We start from the raw sequence: 18,473 nt of genomic DNA on the forward strand, positions 1-18,473 counted from the left end.
GCACATCTAGCATAATCCAGTCCTGCATCTCTCTCTCACCAACTCCCCCTGGCTCCCTACCCTCCAAATACACTGGCCTTCTTTCTGTACCTCAGCGCAAGCCTGATCCCACCCCAGGGTCTTTGCATGCTGTTCTCTCTGCATAGAACATTCCCTCCCAAGATTTACAAATGTCTTGCTTCTTCTCATCATTTGGGACTCACCTGTATGCCACCTCTGCAGTGGTCCTTCCCTGACTATCCTGGTTCAACTCATCCTGCCCCCATATCCCTCTTTATCCCATTTCCTCACCTTATTTTCTTCCTAGGAATTAGCACTCATCACAGTATTAACTATTTCTCTCCCCCACTAGAAGGTAAGCTCAATAGTAAAAGGTCCAGCCAAGTCCCTCTAGTCTCTTGATGCTACCAGTGTGTCCTCAATTAAAAAAAAAAAAAATTGAGTAAGTGAATTAGTCTGCATATGAGTTGATGAATTAATTAAGAATTTCATTGGTGACACTAGCCCTGTCCCTCTTTAGTCTGAAATCCAAAGGTGCCCCAGCCTATGAGTCTGTGTTTCCTTCCCCTTTCAGGAAGTGGCCAAGAAGATGAACTTGGACATGAGGAAGACATCCTCCCTGTGGAAGGACCAGGCACTGGTGGAGATCAACATTGCGGTGCTGTACAGCTTCCAGGTAGTGCCAGGGCACACCTCCTGGCTGCCAAGCCTCAAAGGGGAATTAAAACCTTTCAGAGTCTCAGGGCAAAAGGTGAAGAGCCCAGCTCCCAGGAACCGTCCTTGCAGGGATCTGCCTACCAGTGAGGTGTACTTCCCATCATGCATGCCTTCCTCCCCATGATGGATCTTGGGTGGGGACCATTTGAGAAAGAGACAAAAAGATAAGGGTTTTGTGACTTGTTGCCTATGATTTTTTAGAACTGAAATGACAAACATCTGGGACTTCCCTGGTGGTCCAGTGGTTAAGACCCCACACTTCCACCGCAGGGGGCATGGGTTCCATCCCTGATAGGGAAACTAAAATCCTGCAGGACGCGTGGCATGGCCAAAAAAAAAAAAGAAATGGCGAGCATCATCTGTGTCTTGCCACTTCTTAGGCATTCAGACTTTCACCTAACAGAGACAAATACTCATCATCATGATCAGAAGCATAGGTCCCCCAATGCATGTGGCTCCGTGATAAATGCTATTATATACAGTATGATAGCTTTAAAAACTATCGGCTAAACCATGACACTTTTGAGAGCGAATGGGGGACACCACTAATAATTGTAACAGTACAAAGGCATAAGCTGGGATTCTCCCGGGCAAACCAGGAGGCCCACAGAATAGAGGTCACTCTCTGTAGTAGAGACCAGCCCTGTCCTCTGAGGGTGATAGTTTGGGAAGCTAGACCCTCATAGACATACATGGGAGGCGTCCACAGGCAGTAGAATGAACATACCAAATCATGTCTAGACATGAATATAAACCATAGGTCCCCATGTCAGGAATAGGGAGACTGGGTATACTGGGGAATGTGTATCCCAGGGAAGAGACCAGTTGAGATAGGATGAGAGTGAAGGAATCCCCCTCCCTTCCCTCTCTACCATGGGGGAGTGAAGTTTTAGGAATTGTTGAAAATGAAGGAGGGTGCTTTGGTGGACTGGTACGAAGACTGGCGAGCCAGAGGCAGCAGAGATGTGAGTGAGATGAATGATTGGAAGAGAAAAGTGCAGGAAAGGGACAGAGTTTTGTGGGCAGAAAGGGAAGACACTGCCTGGGCAAGGTAAGAATCCAAGCCAGCAGACTACAACGGGCCCTGGGGCTGGGTTACGCGGACATTCAGTCCACCCAGCTCTGCTGTGATTGACTTGTTTTCACTTTAATAAACTCATCCTTATTACTTAAAATTGTTTATTTTAAGAGGATTTTGTCTCACCATCCTAAATGGAGAGCCAGTACCATTTGCCATAAATAGAAGAGAATTGTACATTTAAATAAATATATAAACAAATACACACAGGGAAACAACACAAAGTTGTTGGATTCTAGTTGCCTGAGCTTCCTCTCTCATTAAAAAAAAATTTAAAAAAGAGAGGAGGAAGGACAGAGGAAGATTGGAGGTGTTTCTCCTGGGTCTCATCAGGATTGAAAGAACAATGCAGAGAATCACCTGCCTAGAAGCATCTCCAGGACCAGCCTTTGGGAAACACTGCTCTGTGGGCAAGGGAGTCCCGAGATACCCCAGCTGCTCTTTCCTCCTGACTCCTTGTCCCCTCTCCTCCCACAGAGTGACAAAGTGACCATCGTTGACCACCACTCTGCCACCGAGTCCTTCATTAAGCACATGGAGAATGAATACCGCTGCCGGGGAGGCTGCCCCGCTGACTGGGTGTGGATCGTGCCCCCCATGTCTGGCAGCATCACCCCCGTCTTCCACCAAGAGATGCTCAACTACCGACTCACCCCCTCCTTCGAATACCAGGTCCTGCCCCTCCCCGCCTCTCTCGTGCTAAGTCTTCAATATCTGGTGTGTGTGTTATGATTAGAGCACGTCTCAGCTCACACGTGCATTTCGGATGCTCAAGTGTGGCCACCATATTGAACAGCACAGCTCAGGCTGAAAGACGAATGGAGGTGAAATGAGTAGTCCGGGGTCACGAGGAGGGTGTTTGAGAGTGATTCAGAGGGATGAGTGGGAAGGTCTAGCAGGACAGTGCAGGGAGGCTGGACCAGCCACTCTGTGCCAGGACCCCTGTGGTCACCACTGTCAGAATCGTTCCCTTCAAGGGCTAAGGGTTGGACGTGGCTGGACAGCCACAAGCCCCCAGGGAGCCCTGAGCATCTCCCAAGAGGAGCCAGGGCCCCTCACTGCAGTGACCATAGTCCTCTCTTCCCAGCCTGACCCTTGGAACACCCACATCTGGAAAGGTACCAATGGGACCCCCACAAAGCGGCGAGCCATTGGCTTCAAGAAGCTGGCAGAGTAAGTCTCCTAAAGTAGGTGGGGATGGGGGATGGATATGCCCCCGCATTCAGAGAGCCCCAGAAAAGAAGGCTGGAAACATGCTTGCGCCTCTGCCCTCTTGTGTGACATGATTTCTCCATTTTCTCCAACCCCCTCGTGCCTCCTTTGCCTCAGAGTCTGGGATGCAAACATCACCATGACTCTTCTTCTTCCCAACCTCACTTTCCTCCCCGCCACTTTCCTAAATTCTTGTCCTGGAGACAGTGTTGTATTGATAAACCAGCTCTCCAATTAGTAAAGTTGGCCATAATAATGATAATAGATTTGTAACCGTTGCCAATTTCCATGGTGTAAATACTCCCACTATGGCCCATTTCAAGCTCTCAACAGGAAGTCACTGAAGCCAGAGCTGGGAGGAGCTAGGACCAGCTGGCTGCAGCCCACCACTGCCTAGAGAGGCCTCTCGCCCAGGGCTGGCTCTCATTTCACTCACTCATTCACTCATTCAGCCAACAAATGGATACTAAGTGCCTACTTGGTGCCCGGCACTGTGCTGGGCTCCAGAGATGCCATGATGAGCCAGATGATGCGGTCCTGCCCTCATGAAGCTCACAGCTACCATCAAGGAACGATTCATGGTGCCATAAAATAGACTTCAGCCAGTTTGGGAGGTCAAAGGGGGCTTCCCGCAGGAGATGACAATTGAGCTGAAGAATGACATGAATAAGACTTCACTGAGAAAAGGAGGGAGGGAAGAGGGTTAGGGACCAAGGCTATTGAAGAGTAATTGTCCTGAAGAACTCGTGGTCAGCCAGGGGACCAGCTGACAAGTGGGGTGGGGTTGACAGATGGTTTAATGGGGATGCCAGCTTCCTGTCTAAGGATAGAGAACTCCCTGATCCACTCAGCAGAGACCCTCTGTTGGGAGCTCACTTTTTGGCAGAGGGGCTAGTATGCACCGAGCTACTTAGTCACTTTCCTCAGCCCCTCGGGTCCAGCTCTCAACAGGTGACTGGTAGGTCTTGCAGGGACTGAAACCTAGATCCTGGATCCACTAATATGGTCCACAGGATCTCTCCCTTCTCTCCCCCCCTCCCCTTTCTCCTTCCATCTAACTTTATCTTGCAGCCAAGCAAGAATGCATCAGCAGCCATTCTTTCCCTATCAAGAGCATCACAAATTCGCAGGGACAGCAGCCTTTGGCTTCAGTTCAGTTCAAACTCTCTCTGAGGGAGGAAGGGAGGGAAAAATCTAAAGAATTAATTGCACTATTAAGTTGGGGTAGAAACAATGGGAGTTAATTATAGATGCTTTTTTACGATCCGATCATTCAAAGGGAACCCTCCAGGCATCTTTTATTCTCTTCTGTTTCTCCCCCTTTAGCTCCCAGTGCTCTGGCAGCATGGGTGGTTTCCCTGATTCTAAAAAAGTGATGAATTTACCACCGATAATCCCCAGATTGGGGTAACTAGCAATTTGTCTACTCTGAGATTCCTAGTTAGAACAGGGATGCTTGCTCGGAAGGTGAGCCCAGGCATTCATAGATGGGAAGGAAGAAACACTGGTTCTGAATTCTCCATTTAACTAGAAAGAGCCTCGACTTGACATTTAAACTCCCCAGGGCTTTGGTGGTAGCGGTATGTTTAAAATCCATTCCTTCTTTTGATAGATACATATTTAGTGCCTGTTAAGTATCAGCCTCTGCAAGACCCTGGATGTGCGTGGCTGCTTAAACCAGACTTGGTCCTTCCTTTGTGGATTTATGAACCTCTAAAATCCCTTCTAGCTCAATACCTGGTGATTTATTAGTGATTCGTTCTCTCCCTCTCTCTCTCTCTCTCTCTCTCTCCCTCTCCCCCCCCCCAACACGCACATACACACACACGCACACACACACGAACGTAAGCCCCATGACAGCCATTTCTCTGTGTTTCCATTCCTATAACAATGCCTGGCACATAGCTAGGCACTCAACAAACACTTGATGAATGAACAAATGAGTGAAGGAATGAATGATCATCTTTTGGGGCAATGCTTGGCAAACCAACGTTCTCAAGACTGGGATCAATTAATCAAGTAACAAACTAATGAAACTAACTAACCATGTTAGCTCATGACCAGTTGGTCTGGAGTGACTTAAGAAAGGGATCAATATGGCACCTAAACTTGCACTTTGAGTATCCCTGAAGCCATCAAAGATTAGGAGAGAAAGTTCCCTCCTATTAAATTTCATGGATCATGGTTCTTGCCCCAGAGTCCCAGCGTGGTATCCTCCCTCCTTTCTGCATTTCCCATTTTCCTCTCCATCCTCTCCCCTCCAGAGCCGTCAAGTTCTCAGCCAAGCTGATGGGACAGGCCATGGCCAAGAGGGTCAAGGCTACCATCCTGTACGCCACAGAGACGGGCAAATCGCAGGCTTATGCCAAAACCCTGTGTGAGATCTTCAAACATGCCTTTGATGCCAAGGTGGGTAGGGGGCAGTGCCAGCTCTCTGACCCTTCATGGTAAAGTTGGGGAGGGGAGAGAAGGAATTCAGCAAAGAAGAATCCTTTGAGAATGGGTGATAGCACATCTGAAGATGCCCATCAACTCACTCACGCACATTTGCATATATTTCAGGGTACTCTGATGCTTCTCTCCCTGGGAACCCTCCAGGAGTCCAGGAATCATAACCCCCATTCCAAGTGCAAAATATTGGAAAGTTTATGAAAGACAATTCTGGAGTCAGTTTGGGAAGCTCTGCCTTTAATACAATTCAGTGGGTTTCTTTGCTGCAGGAATTCTCAGAGCCTTTAATCTGCATGTACGTGTTATCATTCCCAAAAGAGGGGAGGAGAGAATATAAGTGTTTCCCAAAGATGTTTGCTTATGGATCACTTACTTTTAAGGAGCATCTCAGGAGACTAGGCTTCCCTAGAACCTACTTTGAGAAATGTTGCTCAAGTAATGCTAAGATATAGGGCAAAACAATCTTTCCCTAAGGCGGGTATCTCAGACCTGTTTGGCCCAGGTCCTCCACACTGCTGGACGGAGGATTAGAAAGGAAGCGGAGCAGACAATTGGTCAAATCCAGCTGGGTCATTCCCAGCCTAAATGTGATCAAGAAGATTCCAGCATCCTTTGGTTGTAAGAAGCCCAGGAGTCTTAATCAAGATCTGTCTTTACTGACAGCCAACCCATTGCCCCAGACTCTCTGTAGTCCTTCAGGCTACAGGTGACCACAGAAAGGTCCCACACTGCCAACAAGCTATTAGTTCTACCCACTTGAGCCCGCTGAAATAGTGGCACCCAGAACCTTTGGATCTCCTTCCGAAGGAGATGGCTCAGGATGACTCATCGTCTTCCTCTCTCTCTTCTCTTCCCCCATCACTTTGTTCTCTCCTACCCCTTCTCTCTTCTCATCACCTTCTTGCTTCCTCTCCCCACCCCTCATTCTGCCACGTAGGTGATGTCCATGGAAGAATATGACATTGTACACCTGGAACATGAAACTCTGGTCCTGGTGGTTACCAGCACCTTTGGAAATGGAGACCCCCCTGAGAATGGGGAGGTGAGATGAGCTTTTACCTGTTCTAGCACGTATTTCCATCAGCAGAAAAGAGGGGCATCGTTTACACCTGCTATTCAGTAGCAAATCCTCCAAAGCCTCAAAGCCAGTGACCTCAGTTTGGATCCAAGTTCTGCCAAGATTGGACAGCTCCACATCTTCAGTCTATGGGTGTCCACTGACTAGCTGACCCCTAGTGAAAATGCTGTCACCTGAGTGAGCTACCTCTTTGGAATGGATGCTCCAATCAAGAGCTTGGTGTCCCCTGCTCCAGATGAGAGAAGCAGGGACAATATTTTTGTAGAAAGCCACAAAGGGGATTTGTGTGCTGGGGGTGGTGAGGGGAGTCCACACCTGTAGCCCTTTATAAATAGCCCTCTTCCACGTGCAGCATTGCTGCCCAGCCTGAGCCCCTGACTCCCTGGCCCCCAGGCATCAGGCTCCTCTTTTGCCAGTTAGGTCCCCAGACCCTCTCCCCGACCCCGTTCCAGACTTAATCATGCATGCCTCACATTTTGCTTATCTCTTTCGGCCTCCAGAAATTTGGCTGCGCTTTGATGGAAATGAGGCACCCCAACTCTGTGCACGAGGAAAGGAAGTAAGTGAAAGACCCGCCAGTGTCACATGACACCCTGTGAGGGTAACTGAAAATTGTCTTTTGGCCTCTGGGGCTCACATCTGAGTTCTGGGTAGTTTTGTGACCTGAAGTTCATTTGTGACTGATTTTAGCCGGTGGGTGTCTATCGTCCTCTGGGGCGGATTATTTGGTCTTTGGTCACTTCACAGCCCTGTGCCTCAGTTTCTTTTTCCATCACATTGGGTTTATTCCACCTGCATGAACTTTCTGATTTGTAAGAATCAAATTAGAAAACAGATGTCAGCGTCCTATGAAAAGTTGAGCACTATGTAAATATCAGTTCTTATTATGGCCGCCCTTTGGAAACCTACATTCAGAATCAGTGAGTTTCTTTCCCTAGAACTTTTCCATCTGATGGAGTTGCATCCACTAACGTGGAGGCTGACCTCAAAAGATATCTCGGGAATTCCCTGGCTGTCTGGTGGTTAGGACTTGGCATTTTCACTGCTGAGGGCCTGGGTTCAATCCCTGGTCAGGAACTATAGGATCCCACAAGCTGTGCAGTGCAGGCAAAAAAAAAAAAAAAAAAGGATATCTCATAAGGTGAAAAATGCCTGAGGTCAAAAGATGTTCCTGGTAAAATGGCATCTAACATGGGGTTCGGTTCTAAAGATAATTTCATAAGGTGACAAACACCTGTAACCAAAATTACCCTTGAAAAACCCTTAAATGCACCCAAAGTAGAGAACATAATGGCATGTGCATACCGAGCTGCCTTTCTGTGAGAACATCTCAGTGTTTCCTCCACCACAGAACAGGTCTTCAGTTGAGCATTGGACGCCATGGCTGGCTGGTGGTTAGAGGCTGTGTTCTGCACAACATCCCTCTTGGTTTTCTTTCAGCCAAGCACACATTGCCAAACTTGTCTACATTCCATATCCAGGGGACAGCTGAGTCCCTGGTGGTCAGCCTGCCTTCTGTGCTCAAGGCCAACATCTTAGTCCTCAGTCTCCCTGCCTCTCTCCTTCCCACCCTATCCTGGTGGCCTCCAGTAGGTCCCCCTCACCCCTCCTTCAGGGAGAGATAGGGCACCATCCATTCTCCCCTCTAGGTACCCGGAACCCTTGCGTTTATTTCCCCGTAAAGGGCCTCCCCTCCCCCGAGGTGACACAGAAGTCCACGGTGGGGCTGCAGCCCCTGACAGCCAGCGCAGGTAGAGCATGTGTGTGCGTGCACGCGCCTGTGCATGTGTGTGCACACAAACGTGTGCACGTGTATGCCTTGCGTTCACGTGTGTGCATGAGTGGTGTGAGCGCTTGTGTGCATGTTGGTAGGTATGTGTGCGCATGCCCAATGCTGCAGCATCCAAGGCCACACCCAGGTCTCAAGGAGACCTGAGTTCTAACCCAGGCTGTGACACTAACATGCTGAGTAACCTTGAGCAAGCTGCTTGACCTCTCTGGGCCTCGTCTTTCTCATCTGCCAAATGGGGAGAAACTACCTCTGCCCCAACCACCTCTGGGAGCCGTTGCAAGGATCGAAGGATAATAACAAAGAGGAACGCATTTGGAAAAACCTCAAGCCTCATACAAACACAAGTGCTGTTATTTTTACCCCACAACAGTCAACCATCCTTCCCACACTAACAACACAGCCACCCCCTGATATGTTACAGGACTTATTTAGAGAAGTGACTCAATGTGAGACTATTTTAGGGCAGCAAATACACTTACATATATTTAGAACTTTCCTGATGCTGGTGCGAAAACTTTGAAGAACATCCAGCTTAGAAACCCTGCTGCCAGAATGTGCAATTTCTTTTTTTATCCTTTGCACTCAGATTTGTGTGTTGAGTTTTTGTGTTTTGTGTTTTGATTTGAGAGTTTTATGGAGTTTTTTAGTTTGGGGGGTTATTTTGTTTTGTTGCTCTTGGAGACATTTTTGGTTTGGAATGGTTTGGTTTGGTTTGGTTTTTGCCTTATCTGAGAACAAGACTTACCACTTTTAAAGGAAAACTGGAAAACCATTCATGGTTTTGTTTTTTTTAAATCTCGAGGCTCCTGAGCCTCTGATGCTGAGGTCCCAATGACATCTTTCTTCCCCTTTGAAACAACTTCATAAGAAATCCAATCTCTGGGCTTCCCTGGTGGCTCAGTGGTTGAGAGTCCGCCTGCTGATGCAGGGGACACAGGTTCGTGCCCCGGTCCAGGAAGATCCCACATGCCACGGAGTGACTGGGTCCGTGAGCCATGGCCTCTGAGCCTGTGCGTTCGGAGCCTGTGCTCCACAACGGGAGAGGCCACAACAGTGAGAGGCCCGCGTACTGCAAAAAAAAAAAAAAGAAATCCAGTCTCTTTTCAGGCTGTGTCAGTGCTGAACATTTTTCAGTTTACTTGAAATGTGAAATGTGAGAGACCCTTGAAATGTCTAAAGACCAAAACTTTATTGAAAGAGAATGTTGTAATGGTTACCAGTGGGGAGAGGGAAGGGGGAGGTGAAGATAGGGATAGGGGATTAAGAGGTACAAACTATTATGTATAAAATAAACTACAATGTTATATTGTACAACACAGGGAATATAGTCAATATTTTATAATAATTATAAATGGCATATATAACATTTAAAAATTGTGAACCACTATATTACACACCTGTAACTTAATATCGTACGTCAACTCTACTTCAATTTTTAAAAATGGAAAAGAAATTTTAAAAAGAAAGAGAATGTTGAATGGGGTAGTCCTGCACCATCCACTAAACCTTGCTACGGGCACATAAATGTTCTATATCTGTACCGTCCTGTACGGCAGCCGCTAGCCATGCATGGCTGTTGAGCACTTGACACGAGGCTAGTGCATGTGGGGAACAGAATGGTTCATTGTATTGAATTTGAATGAATTTAACTTTAACTAGCCACACACAGCCAATGGCTACCGTAGTAGACAGCACGAGTGTCGTTCTTGGCTACTCAGTGTGAGGAGAGGAGACCAGCAGCATCTCCTGTTAGAAATGCAGAATCTGAGGCCCTACCCTGGACCTAGTGAATTTGGATGTGCTGCTTAACAAGATCTCAGAAGGATTCCTGTACTCATTAAAATTTGGTTGTGACCACCTAGAGGGGTGGGATAGGGAGGGGGGGAGGGAGGGAGACACAAGAGGGAAGAGATATGGGAACATATGTATATGTATAACTGAGTCACTTTGTTATAAAGCAGAAACTAACACACCATTGTAAAGCAATTATACTCCAATAAAGATGTAAAAAAAAAAAAGAACATTCTAGAAGCTTAATTCAAAGACTGCATTGTGTGTGCATGTGTATTCAAAAAAAAACTGATCATGTTATCAAAAAAAAAAAATTTGGGAAGCAAGGAAACGTGGTCTGATGGGTTAAGGAATGGACTGTTCTTTCTATTCTTTCTTTCAAGTGTGGTCCGTTTTTTTTTTCCAGTTTTAATATTTTTTTTCAGTTTTAATATTTTTTTATCGAAGTCTAGTTGATTTACAATGTTGTGTTAATTTCTGCTATACAGCAAAGTGATTCAGTTATACATATATATACATGATTTTTCATATTCTTTTCCATTATAGTTTATCATAGGATATGGAATATAGCTCTCTGTGCTGATACAGTAGGACCTTGTGGTTTATCAATTCCATATATAAAAGCTTACATCTGCTCCCCCCAACCTCCCACTCCATCCCTCCCCCCCACCCCCTCCCCTGGGCAACCACCAACACGTAGCATCAAATGATGTCTAGGTGTCATTTTTGGCAGGCAAGGGTGAGTTGATACATTCTAGACAAAGCCATAGGTGTGTTATGGTCTCACTCAAGACCCAAAGGAAGGCCCTAGAACCAGGACTGGTGATTTGGAGAGCCATCGGGTGTTGACCCCAGGAGGGGGCTCCAAGCCAGAGCTCACAGACTCTCTTTCATCTTGGCAGGAGCTACAAGGTTCGTTTCAACAGTGTTTCCTCCTACTCCGACTCCCGCAAATCATCGGGCGATGGGCCAGACCTCAGAGACAACTTTGAGAGCACGGGACCCCTGGCGAATGTGAGGTGAGCGAGGGGGAGGGGCCCAGGGTGTCAGGGACGACGAAGGCTCTCGCAGAGCTGGACTGAGTTACAAAGTGGGCTCTTTCTTAGGGGCCGGGGGGGGTCTCCCTTCCATGTCTGTTTATCCCTCGAATAACCAGCTGCACTCTGGCTCTTTGGGGGCATCCTCCCCCCATTAAAGCACACTACCTGGACCCCTCCTGTGACCTCTTTCCATCACACTACTTCAGAGCCCCTGTCACCCAAGTTTCGCCCCATCACACAAATGTCACATCATTTGTGCTGAAGGATGTTAGTTCCCCACACGTCACTCAGCGAGCTCCCTTTGTAAGTGCCGTTACTGGAGAATGAACTTGAGTTGAGAATGAACTTGAGTTGGGGTCCAAGAGTCTCAGAGATCAAGTGAACGTTAACATAGGTTAATATCTACTCCTTTTGGGCTTCCCTGGTGGCGCAGTGGTTGAGAGTCCGCCTGCTGATGCAGGGGACGCGGGTTCGTGCCCTGGTCCAGGAAGATCCCACATGCCACGGAGCGGCTGGGCCCGTGAGCCATGGCTGCTGAGCCTGCGCATCCGGAGCCTGTTCTCCGCAACGGGAGAGGCCACGGCAGTGAGAGGCCCACATACAGCAAAAAAAAAAAAAAAAAAAAAAAAAAAAAATCTTAAATCTACATTCATGCTTTTCATCTCATTCTCCTCTCTTCTGGTGACACACTGCCATGACCCAGTGGTTCCCACCCTTGGGTGCTCATCAAAATCACCTGGAGTTGTTTGCAGTATACAGGTAACCAAGCCCCACTTCCAGAGATTCTGAGGTAGTTGGTCTAAAATTGGGCCCAAGCATTGCTTTTTCTCTTTTTTTAAAATCTCCCTAATTGCCTCCAATGTGCAGTCAGATTCAAAAAAATACTGTCCTGACCCCATGTCACCCAAAGCATAGTCACATCCCATGAGAGCATTTTGGATAGTACACGGACAGATGTTTTATATTTCAGTGGCTGTGAATTTGGTTTAATGGGTATTTGGAAAGAAAGAAAACTGGATGTCAAGCCCTTGGTTTGACAGACATTGGTCAAGATGAGGCTTGATGTCAGCAGTGTGTTCAGGCCGGGCCACGAATCTCTTAGACCTTCACCAGCTGAACCCTCTCCACACCAGCTCAGGACAGTGCTTAGCAGATGATAGAGATCACAGGCTTCCTAGATATTCAAGTATTGTTTTCATCAGTACCCTTTTTTTTTTTTTTTTTTTTTGGCTGAGTCACGCAGCTTTCAGGATCTTAGTTCCCTGACCAGGGATCGAACTGGGGGCCATGGCAGTGAAAGTGCCGAGTCCTAACCACTGGACCGCCAGGAAAGTGCCCATCAGTACGCTTGTTAATAAACTTTATTTATTTAAAGCAGTTTTAGCTTCACAGCAAAATTGAGGAGAAGGCACAGATTTCCCATATACTCCCTGCCCCCCCACACACACACAGCCTCCTCTACCGTCAGCATCCCCCACCACGGTGGTGCATTTACACAACTGATGAAACTACACTGACACACCATTGCTACCCAGGGCCCATAGTTTACGTTAGGGTTCACCCTTGAACTGATGGGTTTTGACATCAGTTCATTTTCTTTAGCTTGACGTTGAAACATCCATGGTTTGACGGTCAGACCTATTTTTCCCTTACTAAATCTATCATGGCTTAGAGCAGGGGTTGGCAAACTACAGCCCATGGGCCAAATTCAGCCTGGCCACTGTATACTGTTGTACAGCCCATGAGCTCAGAATGGTTTTTACAGAAGAACAATTACATTTTATTTGATGATAGAAAACATTACCTTTGAACCCCAATTAAGCAAAATGCTATCCCCCCAAAAAAGAATTCCATTCTTCTCATTAGTAGACATATATAACTAAAAAATTGTACCCAGCAACTATTATTATTATTATTATTGTATTTTTAATTTTGTCCAAAAGTATGCAGGCATATATTTTCTTTTTTGTCATATCGGTATCTACATAATAGCTTTGATTTTCCTTCTTGGCCTACAAGCCTGAAAATATTTACTGTCTGCCCCCATGTATAATAAGTTTGCCAAGTTCTGTTTTGGAAGCTTAAAATAGGAATTTTGAAACCATAAGATGAAGACTGTGATGAAATGTGAGCCTAGGAAGTGGCTGCGACACAGGCCTTCAGGTGCATCAGGAAGCATGTTAATGAATTAATAACCCAGACCAACTCTTAGCGAACACCAGTGGGCTTGAATCGCCAGTGAGTACAAATTAAAGGCAAAGTAAATGGCGCTACTAAGTAAATAACAGAATGGGTGGTAGTCAAGTATGGCGGATGTCTCGAACATAATAAATATTGGAGGTTCGGGGAACAATGCCTTAACCACGAGGCATGACTAGCGCGAAGAGTCTCCAAATCTGTGTTAGGCTAAGGGGGATGGCTGGGAGGCAGAAGTGCTGCTTCCTGTATCCTTTAACCAGTCCTCTCCTGGCCACCTGCTCTTTCCACCTGTCAGGCCACTGCCCTGCGGGGAAAAGGTGAGGAATCCAGCTAAAGGAGGATTGTGGGTGAAGGAGTGCTGGGGAAACATGCTACCTAATCCCACATCCTTCCCTTGGAAAGGGTCTGGAACCCCAGGGAAAGAAGGGCAGGAGAGGAGAGGAGAGGAGAATGAGATGAAAAGCATACATGTAGATTTAAAAGGAGTAGATATTAACCTGTGTTAACCTTCATGGGATCTATGAGACGCCTGGACCCCAACTCAAATTCATTCTCCAGTAACAGAAGGTCCCTCCCGACTTGCCCCACCTCCTTCCCTCATCCTCCATCGCAATCTTTCACCACCCTGGCTCCATCATTCTAAAAAAGAGACTCAAGAGCAGAGCCAGACCCTGTAAGGAGTAGGCTAAATAGCCCCACTCCTTGGCTTGTCTGAATTGGCAGTCACCACGGAACCCTCCAACATGGGAAAGAAGCAAGTTGGGGTGTTGTTCGTATCCCACTTATAAACCTGTTCATCCAGTCCCAGTGAGGTCAAGACCCACAGCCAGGACCAAGTCCTGGAAATGTGACATCAAGTCTCTGCAGGACTGAGGGGCCACCTGGGACACAGCCCTCCACTTCCCAGACTTCAGAAAAATCTCATTAACTTGACGCCCATTGATTCAAACACTGACACTTTCTTGGTGGTATCTATGCAAAGAGACTTTGTGAAGCAAATCAATTTCACAGATACTGCAAGGGGTGAGCCAGCATATTTATAAACCTTTCAATCCCTTTTAGAAGAACCTGTTTACACACCAACACTGAATGTTTTAATGACAAGTCCTGATCTCCTCGTTAACACAGGTCCCCTAGAACTGCTATGCTAGGGTTTTCATTCTCTTTGTACTTAAAACTAACCTGGTTGTATCATGAGTAGAGTCAAGTCTTCCTCTAATGTAGACTCATTTCCCCAATTAGTCCAGCTTAGAAATGGATACCCAAGAAACAGCCAGTTGTTCTGGGTCACCACTATCCCCAACTCATCCTCCTTAGGACCAACTGGGACTTTGCTCCTGAGGACAGTAATACCTAGCAGAGACCAGAAGGAAGGGAGAGCAGGGCTGGGGGTTCCCAGGCTTAAAGATGGCCTTCCCCAGATGGGCTTGGGGTAGTCTGACCATCATGGGCTAAACACCATCCTCTGGAGATACCAGAGGTCTTTGTCTGCTTGGGCAGCCATAACAAAATACCATGCACTGGGGGACTTCAACAGTAGAAATTTATTTTCTCACTGTTCTGGAGGCTAAAAGTCCAAGATTAAGGTACCAGTAGGATTGGTTTCTGGTGATGCGTCTCTTCCTGGCTTGCAGACAGCCACCTTCTTGCTGTGTCCTCACATGGCCTTTCCTCTGTGAGCGTGTGGTGGGAGGAGAGAAAGAGAGAGAGCTCTCTGGTAGCTCTCCCTCTTCTTAAAGGACACCAGTCCTGTTGGATTAGGGCCCCACCCTTATGACCTCATTTGACCTCAGTTACCTCCTTGAAGGCCCCATCTGCAAATATAGTCACATTGGGGGAGAGGGCTTCAACATATGAATTTGGGGGGACATAACAGTCCGTAACCCCAGACACCCCCCCAACGCCTCCCCACTCCCCTAGCCTGGAACTTCTGTTGTCTTCTTGGCAGGTTCTCTGTGTTCGGCCTTGGCTCGCGGGCGTACCCTCACTTCTGCGCCTTTGGACACGCCGTGGACACCCTCCTGGAAGAGCTGGGTGGGGAGAGGATCCTGAAGATGAGAGAGGGGGATGAGCTCTGTGGGCAGGAAGAGGCTTTCAGGACCTGGGCCAAGAATGTCTTCAAGGTAACCATCTGCCCAGATCTCAGAGACCCAGGGGGAGAAGTCATGTCCCCAGTGACTCCCAAGGACAGAGTAGCTAAACCATCAGAGATAGAAGAAACTTGAGAAAATCCTTGGTACTTCCCTCATGTATCCAACCAGGAGACCGCTTCAAACAATTCAGATGAGTTTGGGTGGTCTTAAGATACACAATTTCCAACCAGAATCCAACCTCTGCATTCAGGGTGAAGAGTTGGTCTATAAAAAATTATAGAGTCTTGGAATTTCAGGGCAGGGAGGAATCCATCCCTCACTCACATTTGGTAGACAAGTAAACAAAAATACATAGTGTTGGTTAACCAAACCAGGGGGCCATGCCTCAGGCTGGATCTCAGATCTCACCAGTTTGTCTGCTTTGACAATCTTATTCCTCTTGTGCTAGATCTTCAGTGACCTATACAGTAGCCACTAGCAACAAGTGATCATTTAAATTTAAATGTAAACTAAGTAACATTAAATATGATGCATGGATAAATTAAATGTTGTGTGTCCGTACAATGGAATATCATTTGGACATAACAAGGAATGAAGTGCTGATGCATGCTACAAGGATGAACCTTGAAAACACGTGCTAAGTGAAAGAAGCCAGACACAAGGGACACTTACTGTATGATTCCATTTACATGAAATGTCCAGAATAGGCAAATCCATAGAGACAGAAAGTAGATTAGTGGTTGCCAGGGGTTTGGTGGCAGGAGTGGAAAATGGGTGTGGCTACTAATGGGTACAGGGTTTCTTCTGGGTTGAGGGAAATGTTCTGAAACTGGATTAGTGGTGGTGATTGTACAACCTTGTAAGTAACATATATACAACTAGATGTAAATTAAGTAGAATTTAAAATTCCACTCCTCAGCTGCACAAGCCACATTTCATGTGCTCAATAGCCACTAGTGGCTAGTGGTTACCATATTAGACAATTAGAATGTTTCCGTCATGATAGGACATCCTATTGGATAGTGTTATGCTAGATATGAGGTCAAGAGAATAAATGAGCAATGGCTTCCATAGGCATGTGGGGCGTGGTGCAATTGGCCATCCTGGGAAAAACAAAAAAGCAATGAATGTGGACCCACCTTTACCTGCTCCTTCTTTGGCCCTGGAATGCATTGTTATCAGCAGCCCCAGGAGAAAGGGGACTGTGCAACCTTCTGTCAGTCAGTTGACACTTTTTATCCTCACAAAGGAGTAAAGGGGAAACTGAGGCCCCTGAGCTATAAGGATATGTGAGTGAGGAGGCTGTGTTGATAAACTTGTGCCAGCATTTCTTCCTAGGCAAAGAGAACCAAGATAACTTGGCTCTGTTTACACCTGGAGATAATTGTGTGGTTCTTGACTTCAATCAGGCAACACTGAGCATCCCAGAAGCAGGGCCTGTTACAAGCTATCATACCCTTTAAGCTATCACATCCCTCACCCTCCCAGCCAACTCCCAGCCCTACCAACCACTAAATCTACGTCGTGTCTCTATAAATTTGCCTATTCTGGACACTTCATATGAATGGAATCATAATATGTGGTCTGTTATAACTGACTTCTTTCACTTAGCTTAATGCTTTCCTGGTGCCTCCACATTATAGTATATATCAGTACTTCATTCCTTTTTACTGCCAAAATAATATTCCATTTTATAGATATACCATATTTTATTTCTCCACTCATCAGCAAATGGACATGTGGATTATTTTAAAATCAACATGAGGCCAAAAAAATGGTATTAAAAAAACCTACCTTTGAAAACCTTTGGAATTATCCATGGTTTTTAACCTCCAAAAATCTGAATTCTGAACAGTAATTCATAGAATCAATAAAGTTGGAGAACTTATGAACTTGGCAAAAAAAGAAAAAGAAAAATTTTATATGCAGGTTTCCAAACATGCAATATATTCTGCCTTCACTATAATTTTTAAATCTTTAGAGGAAGATAGGAAATTTCTAAGGTTTTTACTTTCTTGTTTAACGTTAAGCCTCTGCAAAAGTTGGTTTTAGAAATAAATGACATAATAGAGTTACCTATTAAATAGAGGTTAGGTCCCAAAGACAATAGTAAATGTGGTATGTCCAGCCCATCAAAGGCACTCAAAAAGTAAGGGTGGATTCGTTGATGAGTGGATGAGTGGATAAATGGATGGAGAGAAGGATGGATGGGTGGATGGATGGATTGATGGATGGAAGGAAGGAAGGAAGGAGGGAGGGAAGGAAGGGAGGAAGAGAGGATGGAGGGAGGATGGGTGGATGGATGGAGGAATGGATGGATGGGTGGATGAATAGAAGGATGGATGGATGGAAGGAGGGAGGGAAGGAAAGGAGGAAGGGAGAGAGGGAGGAAGGGAGGAAAGGAGGATAGATGGATGGATGGAAGGAGGGAGGGAAGGAAAGGAGGAAGGGAGAGAGGGAGGAAGGGAGGAAAGGAGGATAGATGGATGAATGGAGGGATGCAGTGGAGGGAAGGAGGATGGGTGGATGGGTTGATGGGTGGGTGGATGGGAGAATGGGTGAATGGGTGGAGGAATGGATGGATGGGTAGATGAATGGAAGGAAGGAAGGAATGGAGGGAGGAAGAGGATGGGTGGATGAGTCGATGGATGGGTTGATGGGTGGACGGATGGATGGATGGATACATGCTATGACTTGGAGCTGTCGGGAGGCACGCTGCTGGCTGAAAGAGGTCACTGAAAGCCCCGTGTGTGCCACAGGCAGCCTGTGATGTGTTCTGCGTGGGAGATGACGTCAACATTGAGAAGGCAAACAACTCCCTCATCAGCAATGACCGCAGTTGGAAGAGGAACAAGTTCCGCCTCACCTACGTGGCCGAAGCTCCAGAACTCACACAAGGTACCTCCCACCACGCACCTGGGGAGATGTTCATGACGGTGGGGGGAAGGGAAGACAGGAGTTCTCACCTCTGAAAGGTCCTTAGAGAAGGTGGGCTTCATTGCTTTGGTCTCCCTTTAGTTCA

The 18,473-nt window shown here is 46.7% G+C and overlaps 1 protein-coding gene across 1 annotated transcript in view; it reads left to right on the forward strand.

Moving 5' to 3' along the window:
* The window catches only part of NOS1 (nitric oxide synthase 1), an 88,445-nt gene that overhangs the window by 50,071 nt on the left and 19,901 nt on the right, over nt 1–18,473 (forward strand). The window contains exons 10-19 of the mRNA XM_060118327.1: nt 575–676; nt 2,273–2,467; nt 2,883–2,968; nt 5,272–5,416; nt 6,396–6,500; nt 7,037–7,095; nt 8,186–8,287; nt 11,022–11,138; nt 15,307–15,481; nt 18,211–18,349. Coding sequence (XP_059974310.1) covers nt 575–676; nt 2,273–2,467; nt 2,883–2,968; nt 5,272–5,416; nt 6,396–6,500; nt 7,037–7,095; nt 8,186–8,287; nt 11,022–11,138; nt 15,307–15,481; nt 18,211–18,349 — 1,225 coding nt within the window. The remainder of the gene's footprint in view (nt 1–574; nt 677–2,272; nt 2,468–2,882; nt 2,969–5,271; nt 5,417–6,395; nt 6,501–7,036; nt 7,096–8,185; nt 8,288–11,021; nt 11,139–15,306; nt 15,482–18,210; nt 18,350–18,473) is intronic.

This window comes from Mesoplodon densirostris, chromosome 15 (assembly GCF_025265405.1).
Source record: "Mesoplodon densirostris isolate mMesDen1 chromosome 15, mMesDen1 primary haplotype, whole genome shotgun sequence".
NCBI lineage: Eukaryota > Metazoa > Chordata > Mammalia > Artiodactyla > Ziphiidae > Mesoplodon > Mesoplodon densirostris.